Raw genomic sequence first — 15216 nt, forward strand, 5'->3', positions numbered from 1 at the left:
GTTCAGGCACTAGAGATTAATATCTCCATCCTATATGCTTCCCTCCTCCCTTCCCACCCTCTACCCCCAGCACCTCGGACCAAAAAGCTGCGACTTAAGTTACCGGGTATTAGCTTTGATTACAATTCTTAGAGGACGCCTTTGATCAGTGACACAAGTTGAGTCTCATCAGTTCTGTCATCAACGCTTGAAAGAAAATGTTCAGTTCTGTGGCAACCGAACGGCATTCTCACACAATCTGACTTCCTTTTTTACTTTATAGAACTGGTTTTATCATCTTGTTTCCACAGTCAGCCAGCTGCAACAGACCCTGGTCTCCGTCCAGGAGCTCCTGATCCAGCAGCAGCAGAGAATCCAGGAGCTCTCGCAGGAACTGGCTGCATCAGAGGTAGCTACCAGGTTTTTTGCATCACCGTATCCTACTCCAGATTTGAGTTGTTTTTACGTCATTTAGTGACAGCAGATACTGGCACATTTGTTGCTGTTGGCGATGACCCTAAATGTTAATCTGGTGCCTCGCCTATTAGTTTGAAAACACCGGTAACATCGAACTTAATCATTTCAATAAATTACATATTTGTGATATTATATATTTTCGGCAAAGTAACAACAATGAGTTGAAACGATCGTCGTGTAGTTTGAACATGAAAGTAACGGACTGCACCTTCCAGGTCCGTTATGTGTGATTTAACGTTTTTGAGAAAAGCTAGACGGGCACTAACTCTTGAAGTTGCAGAAGAGCTCAGTGAAAGTAAAGTTGCCAGTTGAAATCTCCAGATTGATGAGGAGAGAGAAAGGGTTTCTCGAGGCCTCTGCGTACTAAAATTTCTTGCACTGCCCCGAGTCATAACTAGCTCAGACGGACAGCCTTATTATACTGTATATCATCAGAACACAAGCTGCGAAAAAGTATGGTGCATCTCATCATGGGACCATCATCTTTAACCATATTGTCGCTCCTCCTAGGCTTGATGTTTATAGACCGTTTTCATAATCTACTCAGAATTGTAAGTGTTTAGGTGAATCGGTTTGAGTGATTGGTCTAAAAACTGATGTGCAGGGATGAAATGTTGCTTGCTTTTTTATAACACCGCTCGTAAATCGCTTTATGATCTCTGGGCTCTAAAAAAAAGTGCCTTGGAAGAGACGATCTTAGACAATGTTTTATGTCCACAGCTTGTTAAGCACATGGGTGTTTCGCTGCAGCATCTGGATATCGCAGGAAAACATATGCGGACACATCTGCTTCGGCACAAACGAGGAAGAAAAATATGAATCTCTTCCCTGGATGAGGTTCATCAAAAACTGACGACTCATAGCTCATTTTGTGCTGTTTCAACTTCTAAGCCGGAGTCTCTCTGAGCGGTGCGTACAAAAGCAGCAGCAGCGGCGGCTCAGATCAGCATGTGTGAGGTACGATCCGGTTCGACCCCACGCTCATCGGAAATCTGAAAATTATGAAAGGTTTTCTGTCAGCCAGACTGTAGGCTCCCCTTCAAACAATGAGTTCCCTCCAGCTTCTAAAGGACAAGGGATGTTTTCTCTTTCCATTTGTCAAAACCAGATCACAGATTGGATTAAAAAGTATCTACTTCATTTGCTACGAGTGCCTTGTTGGACAGCGGCAGTGTATAAAAAGTATAATTCACATCAAAACACCCATTAAACAAATCATAAACTCTGCTTTATAGCTATAGCGTTGATCTTAAATTTTCCCTGCGAGTCGGCACAAGGCCCTCTGTTGTCGCAGGCCACGGGGGAAATTGGGAAATTGTTTTCAGGTCCGTGATGTTTGATGAGAAACACATGTTGGAGCTGGTGAGCTACTTATCATTCACCGTTTGCGGCTTTCGGGGGGTTTGCCTCACCACGCTGCTCAAAGTGCGCCACGCTTACTAATTATACCTCTCAACGCGGAAATGTGCCTTTAACCCGAAACACATGGAGCCTTCTAGTTCCTCAGCTGCTAAGAAAACAGTTCTCGTAGGTTTGAAACCGCTCAATTGCGGTGTGCGTTTACTGTCCCTAAACTGGGGACCTCATTATGGAAGTGAGTTTAAACAGACTGACTCATGTCCACACACACACGCACACAGAGCACGCGCTGATGCTGCACATTTCCAGACGTCAGAGCCTGAGACAGTTCCTCTCTTTTTCACTATTTTCCCGGTTATCACAACTCTTTAAAGACATGCTGCTGCATTCTACCGCCACTGGTGTTCAGGATAGATTTGCCACGAGGATGATTCAGCCCTGATGTTAAGCAGCCTGGTCTATTTCTGCTCCATTATCATTACAAATCTGCCTGTTAGCTGTGTTTTCCCTGCTGTCTCAACTCACTGATCGTTCTCTTTATTAGTGGATACTACATAGAAGATTAGAAACCGCCTCCTTGCTTGCGCGAGACGAACTGCCAGTGGGAAAGTGCATAAATAGAGAGAAATCAATTGCACTGTACCAGTGTTTCCACTCAAAAACACTCCTCTGGGGACTTCCTTTTGAAACTAATTCCATCATAAATATACATGCGTTACACGAAAACACACTGTCTGCCGGCAGAGTAACTGTGAATTAATTTGCCTTCAGACACTCTTAAACAAGCCTTGTTAAAGATCTTATCTTGTTGCTAATGGTCCACAGGCATTTATCTTCATTTAACCAGATGCGTTGCCGTCCTTGGGTGCTGCTAGAGTTGATAGTCTTCTTCTTCTTTTTTTTCTGCTTGTGAAATCTTTTCCTTTTTTTTTTTTTTCTTGAAGCACTTAGTTAACCGGCGGAAAGAGGCCGACCCCGATCACACCCAGGCACCCGCCCTAGACATATTAGTGACACGACTTTTAAACCGGTTAGAGTGAATCTTTACCACGTACAGTATTTACACACTAAGAAAAACAGAAGAAGAAAACGCATCCAGCCGGCACAGTGGTGCTTGATAATGTAATAGGTGGCACCTCTCTTTCAGGTTGAGTTGTTCTGTTGGTTTTGGTTGGTTGGTTCATTTGTTTGTTTATTTGTTCATGCACGATGCTTTCTGCGATGTGCAGTGCCAGGTGGGGAATTATGTTCTCCACCCTTAAGGCCACACAGAGCCCTCAGAGCCCTGCACCTGTACATCGGGAAGTATGATGGAAGTCAAACACCAGAGCCAAGTGCACTCAGAACTTGGGATCTTTTTACTTTTAAATCTAAATTCGGTTTTGCAGATGTTGCCTTCTTCAGGGTGAACTTGTCACATGTCGTCTCTAGAACCAGTTGGGTCAAGTGAATGATTGAACAGGGCATGAACATGGAGTAATAAATAGGCAATAAAGAGGTCGTACATGTACGTAGCCAAAGGCCTCGAGACATCTATACGTCCACCTCCTAGGAAGCAGCAGGAGAATCACTGTGTCAACATTTAGATGTATGCATTTAACTCACGTCTCCAAGGAAATACAAGGTGCATTCCAGTTATACATGCAATATTTAAGGTTAATTACAAATTTTAATGTTCGTTTGAAATATCTTTTTATTAAATTGATAGATAAAGATACAACTTAAACAATAGAAAGATTTTGGAATGCGAGAACGTATATACAAAGAAGAAAATACATTGCAAAATAGCATACATATGCAAAACAATAAAGTCAAGCATAAAAATAAATGAATTGATAGTAAGAATAATAACATAGGGGTCTTATTCTGCATCGCACAGTCAAACATTAACTGTTGTACATCCACAGACCTGCAAGTGTCTTCTTGATGACGGTGCTTTTGTAGCCAAAGCCACTAAATCATTGCAGAAGTTAAATATTTTGATCAGCAGTTTGTTAAAACATCACGTCGTACACACGCGTCCGTTGGTCTATTGGATATGTGTCAACACTTCAGGTGGGGCTTTTAAAGTCAGCGGCGTTTCTTTCAATCTTTCCCGTCATTGATACCCCTCCACTCAGCCTCCGCCCAAGCAGCTAGTGCACTTAACACAAGATCCTTACACAATGTGTGTGTGTGTGTGTGTGTGTGTGTGTGTGTGTGTGTGTGCGTGTGTACACACATTCACATAATGTATTTCAAAGCTGAAATCCAGTCCTGGTCCACCATTTAATTAGGTTTCTTCAGACTTAATAAGACGTATGTCAGTGGTAGTGTTGTTGTCTTGATGTGAGATATTATAGGGTGCTGCTCGGTGGATAATGCACATTATGTAGCTGGCGGTTTAACAATTCTACTCTAAAGCCCATTTTTTTCCCCCTTATGTTAAGTGATATAATAATTTTCAGTTATTTGGATCAATTTGCATATATCTTAAGTTGATTCTGTGCCTTGGAATTCTTTTCGCTCAGCCCATACAGCAATTAATTCTTTTTTTTTTTTTTTATGTAAAATGAGAGAGAAGCAGAATCCAGCCTTATTATACGGGGGCCTTGGGGAGGCGAGGGATTAAGATGGTTCTAATGAGGTGACGGCTGTAATAAGAGTGTCTTCAGCAGGCCTCCAATGCACCGCCTCTAAAGCGGGGCTCCTTATCAGCGAGGTTTAGGAGTCGATAAGAGCCCAAAAAAGTCTCCTTTTCTGTCTCCCTTCACTTCTCCTCCTCTGCGTCCCTCCTTCCACTGTAAATGAGTCTGATCCCTTTCAGAAGTGATTCAATTAATTTCTCTTAGATTTAATTACAAGCGAAAGAGTCCAAGTTATCCCTCTCCCCTCGATAGGGGGTCCACGCTGCCTAACAAGCTTCCTCTGGTGAGTCAGGAGAGCCTTAATTAGAGTTTTTACTTTTCTTTTATCCCACTTTCTCCCTTGTCTTCTCCCTCTCTTCCCTCTGGTCTCATCAGTCATCAGTTCTTGCACGTTTGTGCTTTTTATTCAGGAACGGATTGTGTATGGGGAACAATTATCTACATCACTGGTTCCCAGTCTTTTGTGTTGAGACTCTTTACAAGCAACGCCTTCTCATGATGCCTCGTCACAAGTTGCATTTGTCTTTGTCTATGAGCGGTTCAACCAATGACTGTTTGATTTGGATTGCTTTGAGCGCCCTGGGGAGGTACAACTTGCAACGGTTTGATGTAGTAGAAATGTTTTTTCTTCTTCTCTCTTATGTTTTAAAATATCTCACAAACTCAGAGTTATCTTGACCTCCATGTTGGGCCTTTACTGTCTTCCCTGTTTGAGTTGCTAGACGATTTTCATTCATTTTGCAGGAACCCAAAAGTCTACAAGGCTTTGCAACAGCTGTCGTCCAGTTTTAGCACGATTGCATTTTTTCTCCTCAAGGCTTTTCTCAAAACTCATCATTTCATAGCTCGCTCTGTCAAAGTCCTGCCTATCCCTAAAATAAAGTGCTGCGGAGACAGATTTTTGGCAGCAATTTGCCATTCAAATACTTGCCATTATGCCCCTGTTGTGTGTGTGTGTGTGTGTGTGTGTGTGTGTGTGTGTGTGTGTGTGTGTGTGTGTGTGTGTGTGTGTGTGTGTGTGTGTGTGTGTGTGTGTGTGTGTGTGTGTGTGTGTGTGTGTGTGTGTGTGTGTGTGTGTGTGTGTGTGTGTGTGTGTGTGTGTGTGTGTGAGATAACACACGCCTTTTGATAAAAGACAAAAAGAACAAAACAAACTGCTCAGCTTTGGTCTACCTTCATGAATGTGGCCATTGTTCCAGATGAAGTAATTATCCAAAACACTGGACACTGGCCTAATCTTTTCTAGATAGTATGGAAAATTATGTAAAAACAGCATGATTCACACTCACTGGACTTTCTGAGCAGCCGAGGCCATAAAGGTGACTGCAGTGGGATTGTACGTCATCACCAGCAGTAGGCCGTTGGCCCAGGTTGTTATGGTGACGAATGACCCGACTACACAAAAACATGCGGCTTTCAGCATTTGCATTTACCATATTTGTTTACCTTGAACCCAATGTCCTTTTTTCTCCAAACAAAGCTTTTTTTATTATATCATGTTGTTGAGACTGAGCACAGAGGAGTTGTTGAACGATGTGTATTGACTTTGTCCTCCAACCCTGCCTGTGAACTGAACAGTGCTCGTGTGTGTGTGTGTGTGTGACATTTGTTGTGCGTGTCTCACTTGTGTGTTTCCAATAGACATCGTCTTCAACCTACCGCGTTCTGGACAACCAAACAGTTGGAGAGCTGAAGGCTGAGATCGTCTCTTTGAAGGGCTTACTGCTCGGCAGGTAACAAAGTTATCCAGATCACCGTCACAGAATGAAACACATGAAACTGTGTGTGTGTGTGTGTGTGTGTGTGTGTGTGTGTGTGTGTGTGTGTGTGTGTGTGTTCAAGGGCCAACCACTCACTGTTTTGATGCACTTTTGAGATCCTGCATGCAGTCCATTTGAACCATTTGACGGTGTTAAACAGGAACAAAGCTCACATTACATTTATATCTGACATTAAAATATGTTTTAACTGTTCACATAACACCATGTTGCTCTTTTCTGTTATCCCTACTTTATTTTGGGGGGTTTGCACATGTAATAACTGGGTATTGACAGATTCAAGGTTCAGTAGGTTTACTTTAATTAAAATAATATGTTTTGGCATAATAATATTTTATCGTGCTGTTAGGCTGTAAAATGAAAGAATGTGCTCCGGTTGGTGGGCGATGTGGGAGCCCTGTTGTTGTCGTCATGTGACTGAAGTATGGAACCATACGGTGTGGTTTAGGGATCAACTGACTGCTCTAAATGCTGCAAAATGACAGATACATTCCCAATCAAGGGTTGTGGTTAGTGTTTGAAGAAACCGTCCTCAACTAATCATCCCGGATTGATTCTATGTTTTAAAAATGTTTTGTTTTTTCGTACCAGGCAGTAAACATGTTTATTTCTGCTGTAAAGTTTTGGCATTTTTGAACCAGCCTCAAGAGGCCATTTAAGAGAACTGCAGTTTCTTGGCTTCATTTCTCAGCGGAGGTTTGTGAGGTATGCGTAAGGACCCCAGGAATAATGGCCTATGCTAGTGCTAGTATAGATCCTAAAAAACGCTGTTGAGGCTGCATCTGGTTTTCGCCAGCTTAATGTTCTGCATCTTCTCTTTGATGATAATATTACAGCCATAACTGTTGGAAATTGTATCAAATTAGGATGACCAGAGAAGGACAAGACCAGAACAAATGGTAGATGGTCGCTGGGGTCTGTTTGCACCTCACAAGTTTAGCTTTGGGGAAATGTAACACTTTGACTGTATTACGGTGTGTAAGAAGACTGTGAGATGTGGTTGAAAGCTCTAGGGAGACGTTGACCTTTAGATTCATCATTTAAATACATTTATGGTTTTGGGAGTTCTGAGTTTAGATCGCAGAAACAATGATCACATAGTTACTACGAAACAATCATCACGCAACCATCATTATATAACCCCTTCTACAGAACACTGTTGTTGATGGCCTGGAAGTTTGTGCTTGTGTCTAAATAAATAAAATAAAAGAACACGGATTGTCACATTGCTCTTCCAAATTGCTCGCACACTGAAAACATAATCATTAATCTCAAATATGTTTAATCTCACAGGCACTGGAGGTTATAATACTGATTGCACCATTTCTTTTACTTCACAACTTGCCTCGGTCGATTAGCATACTGCAGGCATCAGCTGGTCTTCTGTGTTTTATTGCTTTTATTGGTAAGCAAAATAACACGTGCATAATTGCTCCTATACAACTTCAGTCCTTTTATGGGCACATACAGAAATTACCTATATGAACTAAAAACTTAGCTGTGTCCTGGTAAAATAGATACTTTTCCAATCAATCATTTTATTTGTTTACGGTGTAAAGTCTTATCCGACCCACCTGCCACTTGTTTATGCGCGGTGTAAAGTATTCCGTGTTGTTAAAGGTCTCATCGTCTATTGCCAGACATCCCCTCGTTCTTCCCATCTTTGTTCCCCAATCTAGTCAGGCGCAGCCCAGCTCAGTCAGGCCCCCATTAGCATGCATGATTATGTATCAGTGTCCATAATGAAGCCTGAAGTAGGTGGTGTACATCAGAAAACCGGCGAGGACGAAAATTGCCTCAGAACTGTCTAGTTGAGCATGTTTTGTTCGCCTCGTACATTCTAATCAGCAATAATATCCCCTTTGTCATTTGCTTTCCTGACTTCATCCCGACTCTCACAATGAGTTTTCTGGCAAAGGCTTGAATCACAAACTAAAGGCTCTGAATCACCATCTGTTTCCAAGCGTGTTCCCTTCCTGTTCAAATGATCCAAATCATCTGCAAACTGTTTTTTTTTTTAAACACTAAGAAGCGCTTATCCCATTATGATTCAACGTTGTCTTTTTGATCTTAAAAGCTGCAGTGGATGTGATTAAACAAAAATCTCAGAGCATCTTTACCAGGTGTGACAAACATCTGGCGGTTTGGGGGGGGGGGGAGAGAGCCATTTTCTGATCTGTAATTTTGAGATTTTCATACGGTGCTTTGTGTGTGTGGCTGCATGCTAAAATGTAAACTAGTGTTGAAGATATGTTCTCATTCAACACCTGACTTAGGAGGATATGTGTAGTTTTGCGGCTGATCGTGGGAAAGCTCTTTTCACACATTTTGATCACAGTGAGGTTTTTCATGAGGTCGTGATCTTCCTCTCTCTCGTTTTCTACAGGAGACAGTTCCCGTCCACTCCTGCTATTCCTAAAATCCCCTCATGGCAGATTCCCCTGAAGCCACCCTCGGCACCCGGCTCGTCGCCAGTCAACCACACCAACAGCAGCAGCGACATCTCCCCCGTCAGCAACGAATCCGCCAGCTCCTCCCCCATCAGAGATGGACACCACAGCCCCCAGGATGCACTGGGAGGGCCCGGTGGAGGGCATGGTATCGACAAAGACGACAGCGCTGTGGGCGAGGGCGCAACCCAGGCCCTGGACCTGAAGGACCGCATGGAGGTACAGGGGGAGGAGGAGGAGGAGGAGGAGGAGGAGAAGAAGGAGGAGAAGAAGGAGGAGGAGGAAGAAGAGGAGGATGATCTCAGCCAGGTAGAGGAGGAGGAGGAGGACGATGTAAGCATGCAGACAGTGGATCGGCGTGGTGGGGATGGACAGATTAACGAACAGGTGGACAAACTGAGGCAGCCCGAGGGTGCCAGCAATGAGAGCGAGGTGGATTAGATAGCAGTAGAAAGCGCAAAGACACTCTCCAAACACCGCTTCTCATCTCTGCCGACGGCTTTGTTTCATTCTGCTCCTCTCCGCTCACACTTGTTTTGTTTTTTTATGTGTTTTTTTTGTTTTGTTTTGTTTTTAATCCATCTTCACTGTCTGTTTCCTCTTGTTTCTCTAACATCTTAATCTTGAGCAAAATGAGGCGTGGGCGTGAGAAGACGCAAAACTGACAAATACTGGAGTGTCTAGTTGACACATGGCTTACCTCAATTTACTTTTCATCACGCAGACTAAATGACTGCATGCCGAGCCAAATGCCACGGTGTGACGTTTCTCTGAAAGAGGAAGCGACGAGCAACAGTCAAATCCGAATGACTCTAAAAGGCTGTGAGCAGTGCTAACCGTGTGTGACTGACTGCTTTTAATTTCATCATTTTGATCAGATAATTCACAGCTTTGCCTTGGTGTCCTTGTGATTGTACTACGGTTCTTTATAAAGACCAAAGAGAGCAGCGCTGCACACAATCTCTCTCTCCTGTATAGTGCAGCTGTAGGTCAGGAGTCATATGTTGGAACTTCAGTCCCAAAGTTACCGTGAGCTCCCAGAGAACCATTAGCAGAGTTTCTCTCCCTGTTGACGGCAATAGGAGAGGACAAGCTCTTCCAGGGCCGGAGCTTTTAGCCTCTTTTATGTGTCCTTTCGCATTGGTGTCAGTCTGTCAATAATTCACAAGGCCAGCGGGGTGGCATTTGGGTGAAATAAAAGCCCTGAAATTCGAGATTAGAATGTGATGACGGGCTTTGTTCCATGCCGGTGTCAGAGTGCTCATACGCTCAAAGGAGGAAGAAGATAAATGATTTTTATTTTTTTTTTACCCCCCCCCCCACCCGCCCGCTTTCCTTTTTTCACTGAGCGGCTGAATTGTGCATCTTTTGCGAGCGCGTGTTTGCGCGTGGCAGGCGAGAAAACCCAGACCGTCTGCTGAGCTGTTTCTGCGTCTCCAGCAGGGCAGCTGATTTGGTTTGTGAAGTATGTTAATAATCAAATGATCAACAAATAACAGATGTATTAGTTCATGCAGCTTGAAATGTCAAGGAGGCTAAAAGCGGAAATCTAATACAGAAAGCCCAGTTGCATTGTATTATTTTCCGTGACAAACCCTGCGGTCCAAATTACGTAGGGCCTCCTACAGTGAGTAATCTTTACAGAAAACGGCGGCAATATTTTATAATTAAGCTGCAGTAAGACAACGAGGGCTGCCACAGATGGAAGTTGCAGAACTTGTATCACTTTTCTCAAGTGTGGAGGTGGATGGGGGAAGTTAGAAGAAGAACATTGCCCCATGATTGAAAAGGAAAGTAATAAATGAATACTTGACTTATTGAATTACTCACTCTGTACTCACTGTCTCCAGCTAACAAGAAGAGTCCATGAGTGAGAAGAAGGGGATATCAGCTCTGGTGCCATTTCCACCTCCATCACATGGCCTTCATAGCAAGACAGAAAAGGTAGAGAGGCACTGCTCTTTTTTCACCCGTCTTAACCGACAGATTCAGTCGGGTGATGTTGATCGAGTTTCTGTTGAAATGAGGAGTCAACAACAATACAGTATGCTGTAAACTATATATTTTTTGATTTATGTAGAGCTGAATTTGTATGGATGACTAAGGTTGCTTTAAAGAAGTACATAATCAAGAGGTGTAACTTTTGTTTCGTAGCCACTGTAGAACCAGTGACTGGTCCTCTCTGTAACCTGCTGATTACTGTCTGATCGTCGGCCCATAATTGTACAAAAGTGTAATAAATCTTTATCTCAAGTAGAATCTCTCTTATATTTTCCTTTTAAACCCACTGGACAGTAAATACATGCTGCTGTATGTTACTCTTAAAGGCTCAACCTAGTATTACAGGGATTTTCCACGTTTATATTTTTGCATAAGTATATATTTTGAAACACACACACACACACAGCAAAATACTTGACTTGCAGTAAAGAACAATGTTCCAGTTCTGAATCATAATTGAGTGAAATATACCGTATGTGTATGTCCATCCGTCCAATTAATATTAAATGAAAGAAAAAAGAATGCTCGACAACAAACAAAAACTCAAATCACACAAAAAGTTGTCCTTTAAGTCTGTTGTGCAGTCGTCATTTTAAATCTCTCAGAGATGTTTGTTGGAATGTGGTTGTGTATGTTCAGGTGCAGGATGGTTTTCTGCAACATTCATATCAAGTAACAAGTATTTTTTTCTGTGTGGCTAAAAATTGAGTTCGGTAATAATATAAAAAAAATGAACTTCTGCTAACCAAGTTTGAGCCTTGTACATCCAGGAAATACAAATCCAACATGCATGAATATCCAAATTCTAAAATCGTTTTAGGTCAAAGGTTCTGATATATTTGTGGTTCCTGAGCTTTCTGTCTCTTTGAACCGGCTGTAATTTGTGTCTCAGATACAGATGAGAACCCTACCGTACTTTTCAGAAAGCCATGAAACCTTTTTGAGCTTTCTCTCTGGAATTGATGAGTGACATAGTTTCACATTATATGTGTCAAGTGTTGTTTTCATTGCATAGGTGGATCGTCAGAGAGTCTATCGGTTGTTGGTGTGGGAGTAAGGCTTTCTGAAAAAAAAAATGCATTGAATATGATGAGGAAAGCCATTATAGACTTAAATGTAATTTTTATAAAGGGCTTTATTTTGAAATAAATACTTTTTGCTCATTCCAACAGGGTGAGACAGGCAGAGAGAAGGACAATAAAGGAGAGGTAGTATAATGATTGCAGAGACAAAAGGTATGCTGGGATTTTTCCCAGGAAACTGATTTCACCAGGGTGAAAAGAGGGACCATGTGCTATTTACTGTATAAACTGAACTAATAACACGATAAGTCTATCGCCATGCTAGCAGTTCAGTGAGGTTGTAATGCAAAAACACAATTGCTAATCTAGAGATTGTTTGGGTGAGCTTTAATTCTTACCACCAGTGGGGTGAAAATGTTGATTGTTAAATGGTAACCTAAATCCGATGGCTTCGTCCTCATTAGTGTCCGTTTTAGGACATCTCAGAGTCCGCTTGTGAGGTTCAGCGCTACATTGTCTAAGCTGTTCCTTCTCAATCCCAGCTACACTCAGGTAAAACATGCTAAGCATACTTAAAGAAATAAGCCCCAAGTATAAGTGATCGATACCAATGCTACAAATGGTTCAGCATAGTTGCATGCATTAATGTTACTAACTTGTATAAGATACTAACTACAACATGTACCTTAGCTATTAACATGCTAGTACATGTAACATGTATGAATATCTGTATCTAATTTGATAGAGTTCTCCCACGGTTAAGCATTGCACGCTATTGTCTTTTTTTATTTTCACACGTTCTTCTCTCTTGTCAAAACCCGGCACCCACAATTGCATTACCCACAATGCAACTCAGGGAATCCAGTGTGTAATGCCAGTAGCAGTTTAGCCTCTAGCTAGCGGCTAGCCTATTATCAGATTCGGTGCAGCTCCCTGTTTAGCCACAAAAGGCTTTTTACAACACAGTAGTTATCCATACCTGTACAATTGTTGGAGTTCCCCTTAAATGGGAGTTCATCCAATAGTTTAAAGAAATACTCAGATAATTTTCTCTGCATCTAAAATGTTGGACTGAGTCATTGCTTTATCCTTAGAGCTCCACCTGAAACTAGATGGACGACTTGTCGTGTTGACTTTCATTCAACTGTATCTCAATGTTTGGTGGAATCAGTCTCCCCTCACACAAGCTATGGCCTGATGGGATGCTGCTTTAGATGTAGCTAAAATGCTAATATGTAGGGAGTGTACTGTATGAGCGACTTAGGATCCATAGCATTAATTCATACCAGATATTTCCAAAATCCTCAACTTCAGTGATTCCTTTTGATGTACTTTTTAGCAAAAGAGGGTGGATGCTGGTTTCTGGGAGCATTGACGATGCAGCTCAAGTCACACACTGCCACTGATACAATATCCCACCATAGATTCTCATCCCCCCAAAAAAAGCTGGACTGAAAAAGCCATTTTTTCCACATCCAGGGAATTCTGAATATTGCCGTGCATTATCAAGTGTATGAATTTAATTTATCCGGGTCTAAATGATCAATAGCGTTTCACATATTGATGAGGTGTATAAACTTCTCTGAGGTTCGATACCACATCCCTTTGTAATCCATTAACCTCTCCCTGGAGTTCAGGCCAACCTTAGATTTATAGGGACCGACTGTAATAAATCCACTTGTACATCATTTAGTGTCTTGGGGGATTTCCAGTGCATTCCTGTCCAGAAAGCACCATCTATATTCTACCCTCATATTTTCATTTGCATTTCAAAAATCTTAACAACATCCACCAGAGTCTGCATACCCTTTCAGAAACCTTGTGCCTGTTTAAATACACTTCCTGGGTCGAGCTGGCGTATCAGCCGGTAACCAGCGCCTCTCAGCTTGGTAGTGCAGTGAAGGATTGTTAGTCCAAAGCAACACCTTGGTTTTGACACCATTTGGCTCCCCGGTTGGGAGCCTTAACCTCATCAATCTTGCTGCTAAACGGAGAGCACTCAATAGGGTAGTGTATCGACGCGCTCTGAACTCCATTGTTCACTGGAACTGAGCACTCAGCAGGTTAGAGGGCCGGGTGTCTTCTTGGATCAATGCAAGGGTTGTTAGCCCATAGCAGCCAGTCAGAGGGCTACCGTGATCCCTCTTCACCACGCGCGCATCGTCTCTACTCGTTTAAAACTGCTTCTTGAGCGTTGATCCCGGTCCAGCTTTTGTTTTCCCATCACACTGACTCAGGATATTTCATATCCTAGCAGCATAGGTCCGGTTCTTGAAGCTTCACGCTCCACCCAACATGGCTTCATGACATCTCCCTCCGAGGGGAATTGCGCTGTAAAGATTTGCATAGAAAAAGGTCACGGACAATGCAGGAAGAGGAGGCCTGAGGAAGAAATGCTCCTATTTCCTCTTCCCTGTGAGATAAAGAGCACGTGGCGTGCAGCTGGGAGCAATCTCATGTAATACTTTATTTGTGACACGGCCTTTGGAACTCCACCGGTCGCTTTGCCCCTCTGGAAATATCCTTATACTCCTCGGGAATCCTCGTTTGGACTGATGTTATCAACATCTGTTAACCGCCTTTCAAGACAAAGGTCAAATGGTGACCATTATACTTGTTACGTCAGAATGTCATTGTGAGCACGTTAGCATGCTGCCGTTAGCATTAGGCTCAAGTACAGCCTCACAGAGCCGCATGCATGGCAGCAGTCTCCTGGCTTAATATTTCAACATATGCTAATGATTCAGTGGGTTAGCTGGCCCAAACCTTTCTCTGACTGATGCGTTTCCTCAATACTGTTATCAGCTGTGAAAGTAAGGAAGCACGGGTCACCTCCAAAAGCTCTCCGCGGCTGTCTCTCTAAAAGCAGCTTACCGGCTCTGAGCAGCCGCTGAACACTCGCTCCTTCCTGGTGAAAAGGAGAACATTTGACAAGCCAAGGTCAGCGGGGGGGCTTTGCCTGTATAAGGCTTCAATCGCAGGCCCCAGCGAACACTGCAAAGTCATAAAGCACTTTGTCATCACTCGCTATATAAACTCTCAACAATCAAGTGGGATCACATTCCCTCCCTCCCTCTCTGTGTGGCCTGTGTCACTTGATTTTCTCCTGGCGCCGTTTCAAATCCAAATGGAGTGAGTATCTGGATACTGGAAGGCTGTCGTGTGGAAAGCTGTAGGGCCTCTTTTGAACCTGAAGGAAAGCTTCACTCAACTTATTGGCAGGTAGAGGAGAGCGCTGGTGAGGAGCAGTTAGGGGGGGGGAACAGTGGCAAGCTGTATAAAAAAAACAAGGAGGGGGGGGGGTATTTATGAATGGTCCAATAATGACCCATCAGGAGCATAGTGGGCCACGAGAACACAGAGGGGGGGGGGGGGGGACTAGGTAAAACAAAACAAAAGAATGCCCTTGTCCTGTGCTGGTGGAGAGCAGCGACGCCGTTACGAGGAGATTGGATTATCCAAGGGAAGGCCTGTCAGCCTGCTGAGGGACCACGGCTGCAGGCAGCGCACAGGCAACAGGTGC

The 15216-nt window shown here is 43.1% G+C and overlaps 1 protein-coding gene across 6 annotated transcripts in view; it reads left to right on the top strand.

Annotated features, from left to right (window-relative positions):
* The window catches only part of pex14 (peroxisomal biogenesis factor 14), a 47777-nt gene extending 32834 nt beyond the window's left edge, over positions 1–14943 (top strand). The window contains exons 7-11 of one of the 6 annotated variants that reach the window (XR_012954721.1): positions 291–388; positions 6084–6175; positions 8607–9003; positions 10521–10614; positions 11844–14943. Coding sequence is in view for 3 of the 6 variants with exons in the window: in XM_076094736.1 (XP_075950851.1) it covers positions 291–388; positions 6084–6175; positions 8607–9111 (695 nt within the window). In the remaining 3 variants the exon portion in view is untranslated. Of the gene's footprint in view, positions 1–290; positions 389–6083; positions 6176–8606; positions 10924–11843 lie in introns of those variants that run through there. The other 5 variants (XR_012954722.1, XR_012954718.1, XM_076094747.1 and 2 more) reach the window with 5 other exon arrangements.
* Positions 14944–15216: the final 273 nt, after the last annotated feature.

The sequence above is a fragment of the Anarhichas minor genome, unplaced genomic scaffold (genome assembly GCF_050575085.1).
Source record: "Anarhichas minor isolate MPS153535 unplaced genomic scaffold, ASM5057508v1 ptg000003l, whole genome shotgun sequence".
NCBI classification, from domain to species: domain Eukaryota; kingdom Metazoa; phylum Chordata; class Actinopteri; order Perciformes; family Anarhichadidae; genus Anarhichas; species Anarhichas minor.